Source organism: Microcebus murinus, chromosome 13 (genome assembly GCF_040939455.1).
Source record: "Microcebus murinus isolate Inina chromosome 13, M.murinus_Inina_mat1.0, whole genome shotgun sequence".
NCBI lineage: Eukaryota > Metazoa > Chordata > Mammalia > Primates > Cheirogaleidae > Microcebus > Microcebus murinus.
In genome coordinates this window covers 21,923,793-21,937,209 of record NC_134116.1, presented here as the reverse complement: position 1 = coordinate 21,937,209, position 13,417 = coordinate 21,923,793, and the positions used below count along the sequence as shown (strand labels likewise).

At 38.8% G+C, this 13,417-nt stretch overlaps 1 protein-coding gene across 1 annotated transcript in view; it reads left to right on the top strand.

Moving 5' to 3' along the window:
• Window positions 1-6,215, top strand: part of GPC6 (glypican 6) — a 1,089,202-nt gene extending 1,082,987 nt beyond the window's left edge. Inside the window, exon 9 of the mRNA XM_012769753.3 lies at window positions 1,805-6,215. Within this exon, the coding sequence (XP_012625207.1) occupies window positions 1,805-2,007 (203 nt within the window). The 3' untranslated portion in view covers window positions 2,008-6,215. The remainder of the gene's footprint in view (window positions 1-1,804) is intronic.
• The last annotated feature ends 7,202 nt before the right edge of the window (window positions 6,216-13,417 follow it).

Here is a 13,417-nt window from a genome sequence, read left to right as displayed (position 1 = left end):
GAAAAAAATTATGCTCATTCTCCAAGTGTGTTTATGTGTCTTTATCATGCAAGAGGACATTAGAAGAGTCCCTGCATTGCCCGGGCTTTACCTAAGGTGCGTCCAGCAGCCAAGATGGCGCCAGCCTGTCAGGAGAAGCTCAACTGGTGTCCTCACTTCCGGCCAGCAGGAAGGAGATGAGGGCTGTTGGCTGGAATCATTGAGCAAATAGGGGAGACAGCAAATGTCCTTACAAAGCTTACAGTTGTTTCTTGAGTCCTTCCAGGAGCATTATTCCTCACAACAATTCTGTGAAATAGTTATTATTGCTCTCATTTTCACAGGGGAAAAAATGGAGCCTCATGGAGGTTAACTGGCTCGCCCTAGTCTATTTAAACAAAAAATGGCAGATTAAATTCTAGGTTGCCGTGGCTATGGGAATCCCAATTTTTCCATCAAGCATCATTGACGGTCCTGGGCTGCGTGCCCTTGTGCACGTTCTAGAGTTGTCCTCACACACTACCTGAAAGTTACATGTTATTGTCTGCATTTGTTTAGACAAGGAAACTGACAGAAGTTGGGTCAACTGCCCAGGGCACATTTATTTATTCAACAAGTATTTATTGAGCAGCTGCCGAATGCCAGGGACATTGAAGGCCCTTAGAGATACAGAAGTGAACAGTCTATACCAAGTCTCTACCCTCACCAAGTTTGCATCTGCAGTGTGCATTTTTGAAAAGGACATGAGCAGTAAACAAGCAAATAAGTAATACCCTCCCAGGTGGTGATAAGTACTTAAGCACAGCTAGTGATGATAGAGCCTGATCCAGGGCCAGATCTGAGACAGAGTTTGTCCAACAAGAAGGAACCAGGCAGTAAAGAGTGGGCTTAGAGATGCTGACATGGGCACCTGGGCATTGCTTTCAAGCAGAGAATGGCCAACCGTTTCTGTAAAGGGCCAGATATTAAATATGTTAGGCTTTGAGAGCAATGTGGTCTCTGTCACAGCTACCTCACACTGTGGTGCAGTGTGCTCAGACGTACCTGAACAGGTGTGGCTGGTTTCCAATAACACTTCATGTATGGACACTGAAATCTGAATTTCATATATGCATCTTTTACATGTCACAAAATATTATTCTTCATTTGATTTTTTTCAAACACTTAAAAATATAAAAACCATTCTTAGGTTCTTATGGGCCATCCAAAAACAAGCAGCAGGCTGTCCTTTGTCCACCCCTGGTTTAAAGGGAGAGGCTGCTGGGATAGAGCCCATCCTCGCTCTTAGGAAAATAACACAGGTGGGGAAAGTGGCCGAAAGTAATAATAACATATATTTCCCACAACTATTTGCTGCTGCTCCTCTGATTTCCTACTTACAGTGCTTTTTTTTTTTTCCATCTTCTATGTTTTCCTTTACAAATCCTTTTAAAAGTATGATATCTGCTGAGAGCAATGGCTCTGAGGTGCAAAAAGAACAAAGAATAGAATTTCTTAAAGCAATTTAAATATTGACCAGGAGAAGAAATATCTTTCTAATGACAACATGGTAGTTATGGCCTCCCATCGGGCCTGGGGTTCACATGTTCCTTAGCTTGCGTAGCTTGGATATCAATTAATGCTGCCTGTCAAATACCTATTTCTACACAGTCCACCGCCCATCACAAACTTGCCTGTTAAAAACAAACCTGTTGGGGTGGGGTGGAGGCTGTAGATGGGGAGATTTCCTCCCCACCCCCCAACCATGCTCATTTCTGTTGGGTTCTTGGTCTCTCCTCTTTCCTGGTTTGAGAGCTAATTTTCTTTTTCAATCTTTCCACCCCAGGTGATGAATCCAGCGGCTCAGGGAGTGGCAGTGGGTGCATGGATGACGTCTGTCCCACGGAGTTTGAGTTTGTCACCACAGAGGCCCCTGCAGTGGATCCCGACAGGAGAGAAGTGGACTCTTCCGCAGCCCAGCGCGGCCACTCCCTGCTCTCGTGGTCTCTGGCCTGCACTCTCTTAGCACTGCAGAGACTGTGCAGATAATCCTGGGATTTTGGTCGATGAAACTGCATTTTAGCTATTTGAATGGCCAACTCACTTCTTTTCTTACACTCTTGGACAATGGACCATGCCACAAAAACTTACCGTTTTTTCTATGAGAAGAGAGCAGTACTGCAATCTGCCTCCCTTTTTGTTTTCCCAAAGAGTACCGGGTGCCAGACTGAGCTGCTTCCTCTTTCCTTCAGCTCTCTGTGGGGACCTTGTCTATTCTAGAGAGAATTCTTACTCAAATCTTTCGTACCAGGAGATTTTCTTACCTTCATTTGCTTTTATGCTGCAGAAGTAAAGGAATCTCACGTTGTGAGTCTTTTTTTCCCATATTAAAAAAAAAAAAAAGTAGAAAGAAAATAATTTTCTTTGTAAGAATCAGGCCAAACCCCAAGACAACTGCATTTGCAACAAAGAAGCAAACAAGAGGGGAAAATAAAGGAACTTTAACGCTCTAAGTTTGGCATTGGCCAGCCGACTCCCAATGTAAGCTTTTCCGAGACAAATTGGGTTTATAAAATGCTTATGGGGAGGAAGCTTGGAATTTGTTCTAAATGTAGTGAAAATACACTGTTGTCTTGGAGGTGTCACCGTGCACTCTAACCACACAACATCAAATTGATTTGGAGGTACTGATACTAAATTTAGAATTTCATCTTTAACTCGAGGACAAAAATAATTACAACTCAGCACCTCTCTCTCACCCTGACCAATCTCAGTTTCGGTAATGGCACCATTTTTCTTAATTCCCTTAATGTCTGTCCATTGTATCCAATTGGCACAGATTTTTCCCTTCATGTTCAGTTACTAGCTGATACCCCTATCAGTTCATCCTTCTCAAGGGTCTCAATTGAAAATGATCTTCAATGATATGATATCTGCTTTTCCACGGTTTTGACATAAATTAGATGTTTCTGGCCCTGTGCTCATCATCTTCCCACAATAAGAGTTGTTTTTTTTTTTTAATGAGTCGATAAACAATTATTATAGATCCATTCATGAGTTTTCATTCTTAACTATTTGCTTTGTGTCAGTTGGTTTCTGCATCACAAGGGCATTCTCTTACAAAATAACTCACAACAACAAAAGAAGGTCAAGACAAAAAAATATATATATAGTATTGACATGGAGATTTCTTTCACTTTTTTAGTCTTAGTATGATCATCTATTTTTATATCTCTATATATATAAATCACAGATTTTAACTTCTTAATTCCAAGCTCAGGGTTGACACACCTTTGTAACAAAAATGTTTTGTCAACCAGCTCTTCTTGTTTTGTGCTGCTCAGAGAAGGGACCCCTCAGTGATCTGTGAGCACCAAGAATCAAGAAAGAGAACTTTTTACGTATCTAACTGTCCATTTAGTAAAAGTTTGCCAGGGCACACCCTTTTTGCATGAACACGCTTTGTCCTGGGTGCTCCAGACATATATGGACCTCATGGGACCAGCCGTGGGTGTGCAGGAATTTACTGGTAATGAAAACTGTACGTGTAAAGAATGTTATTCATGAAAAACCATTGCTTTCATGTACAACACCTTTGGCCTAGGATTCCTGCTTGGCACTTGGATAAAGGACTTAACCCAATAGGCCAATTTAGAACCACCGCCTAACCTACCCACCAAGTATGCCAAAGCCAGGCCCTACGCCCCCCCAACAAAGAGAAGCAAAATAAACCAAACTGGGGCTTTGTGAATACAGTTGGCTATCCATGTGTTTGTTGGCTTTTATGTTGCATCCGGAGTAGGGAAAAGTCATGTTTCAAGACACCTTAGTATGCCAGTCACGTTTTAATTAACTCATTGACAGTATCAACACGTAAATGCTATTTTCTGATCTCTGTTCTCATCAAAATTAAAACTAGTTATTGATTTAGTCATCACATTTATGTAGAACACATACAGCACAATAGTATTAAGTATATTTGAGCACTTTTGCAAAACAGAAAGTATTTACAAGCATCTATTGCTACTTTATGCCTAATGAAATATAAAATGTAGGATTCTGAGAGACTTTGTGGCATCCTGTCATTTGAACCTTGATGAAAGTAACAATCTAATTCAGCATTACATAATTCTAGAAAACCGTCTATTTCACTGCCAAACTTCGGCTTCCTATCACCAATTACACATAAAAACATCTCTATGAAGGACCAATCATTCACATTGCTCATTTCATTGTATGTTCAGAAATCAGTATTGTCTTTCTCCAATAATTAAGGTGCAATACAAGTTAAATCAACCTTGATTTTCTAAAATATTTGAGTAATAACTTGTTTTATGGCTTTAAATTCCAAGTCTTTCTTTTTTCAAATATTTCTGCATTATCTTTTATGACATAGATCAGGATGATTTGTTTTTCCTGTGCTTTTACCCCTAAAAGGTTTTGTGCATGTGTATGAATACACATTATATTAATGAATGTGAACCCATGTTCTGTACGCACTAAACACACAGGTTTAATATACAAATGCCTGCTTCATTTGTTTCAACACCTTCATTATGAATATTATTCATATTGATGAGATTTAATGATGCTTATGAGCCGGGCAGAGAGCTGAAATGACTATCAGTTAGTGATGCCACAATATTAGTCACCCTGCATGGACGTGGTCAAAGTAATATTCAAGTTGTACTTCTTGGTTTTTACCATCAGCCTACCATGTCATAAGATTTTCAGATGAATTTAATATGAGAATTTTTTTCTGTGTCCCTAAAGGATTTTGTTTAATCTAGTTATCCCATTTCAGTAAGTATTTTGGAATTTGCCCCCCCAAATTAATTTTTCTCATTTCAGCCTAGTGATAGGGGATGCAGTGATGCTCCGTTATTTTTCATGACCTGCCCTCATTTGCTCGGATGTCCATCATCATATCATAACTTTTGTTATGAATAGAGAGGAATGGGCTCACTGAAATCAGACACTAGAAATTGGTGGGTGATGCTCATAACTGCAAACACTTAGCTTATTGAAGTGCCTCTATTTACATGTTCTTTAGTTATAATATGTATTTTTCTAACAGAAATACACGTCTGTAATTGGTATATATTATACTTTGTGTATGTTACAACAAAAGCTAAACAGTGGCTAAAGTCTTTAGCAGAGAAGAATGAATTGCAAGTTTATGAATAAGAGCTCTGTTTATGGTTCTGTGTTGAAGGACAAATGAAACCACCTTCTGTCATTGTAACGAAGGCCAAGTTGGTACTTTGATTATAGCCATCATAGAACGTTAGCACTAGAAATCTGAGTCCCTTACATTGATTTACCCAGATAGCATTAAGTAACTTCTATCACCTACTTTAAATGTAAGGGATAGAAAATACTATTTTATCTATGCTAAAAAAACACTGTTACTCATCGACAAGCAGTAGTGATTATAAACGTAACATTCTTTAAAATCAAATGCATTGAAAATATTATTGGAGGCAGAACCCTGATATTTAATTTCTATTCCCTGCTGCAGACATTAGCCTACTTTAATTCTTTTGCCATTACATACATGTTTTGGCTACAGACTGAACACCAACTAAAGTCCCCAAAGAGGAATAAAAAGTAGCAAATTCCTGAGCTGTGATTCTTTTATTACTTCTCTTTGCAAAGCTAATTATCAGGTGGTTTGATTAAAGGTAGAAGCATGAGCAAATGCAGGTTTTGTCTTATTCAAAACTTGCAGAAATTTAAACTAATTTTTATTCACTTACAGTCACTCACAGACCTAACCATTAATTTGAAAAAAAAAAAAAGTTTAGCTTTGCCAACAGAAGAGTAAAGGAGATCATAACTTATAAATTTGCAATGTGTTCCTCCTTGGTGGAGACATTAGCCAGTGTTTAGTTTCAGGCCAACTGATACAAATAGAGTATTGATTTGTACGCATTCTAGAGACTTGCTATATCATGGTTTGCACGAACTCAGCTTAGCAGGGGGACATTTTGAACTTCATTCAAAGTTGAGTAGTTACTGAAATCTTTGACATTGCCTTGTAAGGAGGTACTTCCATGAAAAGACCCCTAAGGATGGCATAATAGTGAGGTCTCTGTGTGCATATACATAATATATATGCAGGATAAATGTGTGCACCAATCAAACCTAAAATTTTATGTGACTGTCAAATGAATATTATTTGGGTTAAGATTTTTCATTTCTGATTTGGATAGAAAATTGCTATTAATCTTGTATTAAAATAGTTTTTAAAAATCTACCAGTGCCCTTTCTGCATTTTCTTAATTATTGTCACAGTCTAAATTTAGAACTTTTCAATTTTCTCTTTTGAGAACTTTTTAGAATCTTCAATATTTAAAAAAAAAAAAAAGACAACAAAAATAAAACCAACAGATTAAACCAATGCCGCTCACCTAAGAACACGAAGCATTTGAAAGCAGGAACTATTAGAACCTTACCACATTTAGAATTTCCCAAATGTGTATGGAAAATACTGTATCTCTCTTCTTTTGTACTAGATTTTTTTCTCAGAGAAAGAATTTACTGGCTTGAGAACTGATGTCAATAGCTTATAAATAAGGTCACAAAAATAAGATCATATGTGAAAAGACTAATAATTTCTAAATCCAGCCAATTGCATTGATTTTTATACTTCTGAAATGTTACCATGCTCTCAGGCATGCTAAATATTGTATAACCTGCTAAAGATTAATTTAACGAATATTAATATGCTCCTACTTTGTGCAAACCCCACTGTAGGGGCTGTATCACTAGCTGTGAAAAACCACCAGTTGAAAATTATTCATTCCTTAATGCAGTTAACAATGATTATTACAAATACATCACTTATTTCAAGAATGCTCATTTAAATAAAGGAACCCATATAAATAAAGGTATCAAGAATATAACATTTAACTGCAAGAAATACTATAATTTAGTTCACATTATTACTATTTTGGTTTTTATTGAGAAAAGTGATTTTTACAAAACAATGAACATTAGGTTAATCCCACCTACAAAAATCAGAATACAACAAATTTTATTTGGAAATAAACTGAAACCAATTTATTGGGAAGAAAAAACATCCAGTGGTTTTGGAAAAATAAATAAACCACAGACACATTCATCATCAGGTAACAACAATATTTATTTTAGTTCGCTCTTTGGATAAATGGGCTGAGTGAGATATCGTTAAAATATATGTACAAATATGTGTAGCAAAATGACATTGATTTTAAAAATCCAACTTGTAAAATCATGGCAAACAGTGATGAAATGTTTGTATCTTGAGAGCTGGAAAGATGTGAGCACAAGTTTAGGTCTACTGAGCAGACATTGACAAACGATTTAGTGCAGATACATTTCCATTCCATAAACACATCTATTTGTGGGTTTGAACATGTGCCCAAACATATTCTGTTGGCTCGTAATTGGGCCACACAGCAAAGCCAGGAGGAATTAGATGCTTCCTTTTGTAGCCTGTTTAAGGATCTCGTACTCTTGTACACCTTGAAACAAAAAGCAGAGCAAGAAAATTGGAATTTTACCCTGTGAGTGCTCAAGTTTGGAGAGAAGCATGAAAAAGACTTACAAATCGGATTCAAGAGAACAGAAAAAAATATTTAGTTTGAATAAAGACATCTTCAGGTCAATAAGCATCTGTGGATGTTTTAAACTTAAAATATTTATTTTTATTATTTAAAATAATCAAATGTGGCCCTCTTTTTTTCAGTTACTCTAAAAAGAAATTGACTTTGGCAATGATCCATTCTTTCTCGAAAGATATGTAAGGAGCAATTATCCTATGCCAGACACAGTTCTGGGTACAAGAGCAAGAAACTAAAATTTCCGCTCTCAATTTACATCCCAGAAGGGGAGAGACAGGTAACACGTAAGTAAATTAAGGAGCAAGAGGATTCAGAACGTGGGGGGGAGGGGGGTGTCACTAAGGAATAAAACAGGAAATGGGATAGTGACCAGGGAAGAAACTCTCCTTTGGGTCAGTGGTCCTGAAAAGCCTCCTTAGGTGGGGGTGGAGTTGTGACTAAAGATAGGGAAAGGGACAGCAGGAGCAGACCTGGGATAGAGATGCCAGGCAGAGAAAATGCCACTGCCAGCATCTCAGTCCTGTAACAATCGTACTACAGTGTGGCAGGAGACTAGTGAGGTGTTGAGTGGTGGGAGAAGCTTGAAGAGCTGCATGGGGCAGCTGTGTTAAGCTTAATCACCATATGGTGAAGCCAGAGCCCTAATAGGACACAGCCCTACGCGGCAGTCCAGCTACTAATACTTATTAACATTTCTTTTTTTTTTTTTTTTTTTGAGACAGAGTCTCACTGTTTTGCCCAGGCTAGAGTGAGTGCCGTGGCGTCAGCCTAGCTCACAGCAACCTCAAACTCCTGGGCTCAAGCAATCCTTCTGCCTCAGCCTCCTGAGTAGCTGGGACTACAAGCATGTGTCACCATGCCCGGCTAATGTTTTCTGTGTATTTTTAGTTGGCCAATTAATTTCTTGCTATTTTTAGTAGAGACGGGCTCTCACTCTTGCTCAGGCTGGTTTTGAACTCCTGACCTTGAGCAATCCGCCCGCCTCGGCCTCCCAGGGTCTAGGATTACAGGCGTGAGCCACTGCGCCCAGCCTGTACATTTCAAAGCATGTTTTAGCAAGGAACTAAGTCAAGATCTTTATGGAATTCATCTTTATGACATCTTTATAATATAAAAGTAATAATTCCTATGTTATACTGAAAAAATGAGGCACAGATTAATGAACTTGTCTAGTCACACAAAGGAGACCATAATATGATCCCTAATCTATAAGAACTGGACAAAAAATGAAGGTGTACCAGAAAAATTTTGGTTTTTTTCTTTTATCTTTTTTTTTTTTTTTTGAAACAGAGTCTCGCTTTGTTGCCCAGGCTAGAGTGAGTACTGAGGTGGCAGCCTAGCTCACAGCAACCTCAAACTCCTGGGCTCACGCAATCCTTCTGCCTCAGCCTCCTGAGTAGCTGGGACTACAGCCATGTGCCACCATGCCCAGCTAAATTTTTCTGTTTATATTAGTTGGCCAATTAATTTCTTTCTATTTATAATAGAGACGGGGTCTCGCTCTTGCTCAGGCTGGTTTCAAACTCCTGACCTCGAGCAATCCACCCACCTTGGCCTCCCAGAGTGTTAGGATTACAGGCCTGAGCCACCACACCCGGCATGGTTTTTTTCTTAATAACAAACTCAACTGAATTAATTCAAGAGTGCTCTGAGAAGGGGCAACAAGTATGCAAATCTGCAAGAAGTACAAGAACAGGAATCCATAGATTTTTATTTGGACAGAGGATATATATATATATAAAATTTTAATCCTGAGATGTGGTGCCATTTAGTTGCTTCCTGTCTTAAATGTCTTCAAAATTAAAATCCTAAGTAAATAAACTGCTGATTTGGGGTTCTTGTATAGTTTTGAACTTACAGCCATGGTGAACCAAGGTGCAATGCCTAGGCCAGGGACACCTGTCAAACCCTCCTCCCTTCCTTTGTCCTCATCCGCAGGGCTTGGCCCAATTCCCAGTGACTTTCCCATGCGTTAGTCTTGTCTGTAATTTATTTACTTGTTCTGATGCTCAAGTTGGCCCGAACATAAATCCAAAGAGTCCAACAATGAGTTTATCATCAAGCAGTCAACGAGCCTGTCTGCTTTGTGCACTAAATTGACTATTAAAACATCTTGTAAAATGCTATGACATTGAAGATCCAGCCCAATCAAAGTCCTGGTGATGATTATCTTAGTTAAAATACTGAAGTATAGGGACTCTCGTGCCTATCTTCTTCTAGAGCTAAAGCTCCTTTTGCAGTTGGTCTCCACCTCATGCTTGCTTGATAGGCATGGGTTATCCTCATCCCTCCCTGAAAAAAGTCAGGGGTATACATTTTAGGTCATGTCCTTCTTGAAAAAGGCTCTTTTTAGACATTGCAGAAAGGTGGATATCAACTTTGAGAAAGGTTTGTTTACAAAATTCTGTTTATTTCTCTTTCTTGGCATGACATGCCTTATAGATGCAAAAACATTTCACTCTAAAAGGAGCTTTTTCAAATTCATTGTCTTTCATAATCTTCACCGCATCTCCAATGAAGTAGGCAGGAGTCACTGTCCCTGTTGTATAGGTCAGAGCAGCTGTGCAGTGAAGCAAGATCTTCCCACCTTGTTTTTATTCATTCTTTCCCTTTCTTCTTCTTCTCTCCCTTATACCCAGCCAACTTGTAAAGACATGAATATAAATCATTTTGGCCCCTATTGACCTCTTACTAGCTTATGACCCAGCCCTGCAGTTCAGCCGCAGAGCCCAGTAGCCAGTTCTCTAAGCTGAATCTGATAGAATGAGGTAAACCTTAACAGACTTCCAATTCATGTCTGCTTCTGAGTCATGCATCGTGAATTATCATATACTGAAAGTTCCTGCATGTGAAAAAAAAAAAAAACGAGATGTCCCAAAATTATATTAAGCCAAAGAAATTTCCCTCAAATGGGTTTATTAAACACTTGTTAGTGACACAGGAATGATTTTATTGGTTTGGGTTTGTTTGAACCATTGCATATGAATTAGCACACAAAGGTTATTTTTATACAGCCAAAGATAAGCCTGGGTTCTGTGCATGTGCTTATTTTAGAGCTTAAGCGTCTTTAAAAAAAAAAAATGGAAAATGGAAAAGTTTACATTGAGCATTGTATTATTGGACAGAGAGTGTGAGCCAGGAGAAAAGGGCTAGCAAAATGGCTTTCTCTAGGAAAGAACGAGAAAAGCTTCCCTACATCCAAAATCTTTCTCCCTCTGGAGCAATCCTGTGCCTCACGAGCAGAGAGGCAGTGACGTAGGTTTGCATGGGGAGAAGTTAAATGAAGAACGAGAGAAGAACAGAAATCTAATACCACTGAAACACAGAATACGTTTTCTACATTTATCTGATCGTTTCTGAACCTCTACTGCAAACGTCTCCTCTCAAAGGGAAGACTCCCTGCAGATAATATAAAATAATGGCACTTAATGAGAAGCTTAAAAAAGAAATCAGGGAGGAACTGCGGTACATTGAATGAACACCCTTCTTCACTCCACAGGTAGAAATAAGAAGCTCCTGTGTCCCAAATTGTCTGAGACTGTCCCCATTATGTGTGTTGTCCAGCATAATTATTAACCGCACCCCTTTCACTCTCCAAAGTGTCTCTGGTTTGTATGGTCACCCTAGGTATAAATAATGGCCATTCACAGGATCGATTTACAATCAAATGTATATGACACCTAATAATTCCCCAGAATACCCAGACAGCTGAAGAAGTATTGTGTAATGTTATTATTCACCATGAACTTTACTATTTAAATCTCCCTTGCCTACTTGTTGGATTGAAAAACATCTGGAATCAGAATGGAGACTCCAAAAACAACTCTGACACTGCCAAATATGCTACATAATCCCAACTCACAAATGCCCAGCTCTGAGCACTAGCCTGCTCTCGTCTCGAAATGGACCACACTTGGAATTTGATCCCAGGTGATTGATCCCTTCTGCTTTTCAGCAATTTTGTTGGATGTGTCAATGAATGAAACCACTGACAATTGACGCTGCATCAGAAGTTGTATTTTGATTCCATTTGCTCTGCTGCTACTGAGGGATGTAATTTGAGGCTCGTTTTCTTCATTTGCCAATCTTAGCAGCCCCACAACTCCTGCTAAGTTGTTCTAAGTCATTTCTAAGTTGGAAATATTCTGCTAACATATTCTTTGTGAGTCACATGGACAATTAATTTCCTGACCCTTGTTTCTGGGTTGGCCATCCATCCTGCAGGTCTCAGCCTTCCCTCTGCTCTAGCCCACAGGACACGTGATGTTCACATGGGGTGGTACCAATAGTCTATGGTGCACTCTATGTTCAGTCTATGTGCAGTCTATGTTCACATGGGGTGGTACCAATAGTCTATGGTAACCTCACCCCTTTCTCTCCCACTCAAATGAGCACATCAGAATGCAAAGAAGTAATGGGTATGAAGTCATCAGAGAGCTACTGATGAATGCACTCCAACTTCTAGAAAGTCATTTACAAAGTTTACTCATTCAGTTATTACATCTAATAAGCAACTTGCAACACTTTCCAATTGATCCTTGCCTTGGATTTATAAAACCCTTGTGCTATTCCATTTAACATCTGGGCAGATATGTTCCAAAGAGAACAAAGCAGTGCCACCTGCTGATACTTGACATATAAAAAGATACCTCTTAGATTGGTGGCCACTGGCAGAAAGGAACTTACCCTTTGATTAAATCATTCAGCCCATCAAAGGGTACTTCAGGCTTCCTTTTGCAAGATTACCTATTCCTAAAGATATTCTTTAAAGATCAATTGGGCACAAATGTGTACCTTGGCATTGTCTGCAAAATAGAAATGAAGATTTTTACTGGAATTTAAAATATTAGAAAGAACTTATGAAATCTAGCCAGAAATCTAAATGCAACTCGTATATTTATTCCTCAGTGCCCTGCACTGCAATATATGTTTTAGAAGACACATAATTGATCAAGACACACTCCCTGTGCTCAAGGAGAAAATAATAACACCTACTAAAAAATAATAACAAAAGCAAAATACCAGTGACAACAATGCCTAGGAGCAATTCTAATCTATCATATCTAAGTTATCATATATTGATTCATCTTATTCAAAGAATGAGACATTCTATATATATATATAAAAAAAAAGGTAGGTACTATTGTTGTCCTAATTAGACAGGTGAGGCAATTGAAGCACAGATAAGCTAACTGACTCATCCAAGGTCCTAAATAGCTAGAAATTAGCAGAGAGGAACCCACGGGAGCTGGAAATGCAGTGTGGTTGCTTGCAGAAGTGCAGTGCCCTGAATGAACAGAGACCAAGTACTCCCTGCTATGCAGCAGAATGAAGGAAGGAGAGGGACTACCTTTTGGAAGGAATGATCTAGTATGGGCTCCACTGCAAGCAAAGCGCTTGAAAAATAGCCAATGATCATCCCATTTTTATATCTGCTTTTACTGCACCAAGATTTTTAAGATTGTGTTTCCTGTACGTGCCCTGGAGTCTGAGAAGTATGCATGGCTCTGGGGGGATATGCATAAAGCCATATTGCACATAAATACATGTGGGTTAGAATAATTGATCAAATGGAGACCTGTTCGCCCCTATACACAGGCGCGCACACACACACACTCCCTAATACTCCAGAGAAACAAACAAGGCGAAATACTGAGTAGCAGAGTTCTCGGTCCATCTTAAGATCTTGATGATATTAAGACAAACCGCAGTGGCTTTGTGCTGACTGTTTATGAGATCATCTAACCTCTTGACTGAATTATAGCTTTATAATCATACTCTGTTTATTACCCCATGTACAGCACTCCATTATGTACAGAACTGTCAGAAAATATCTTCCCAGCTGCCGAATT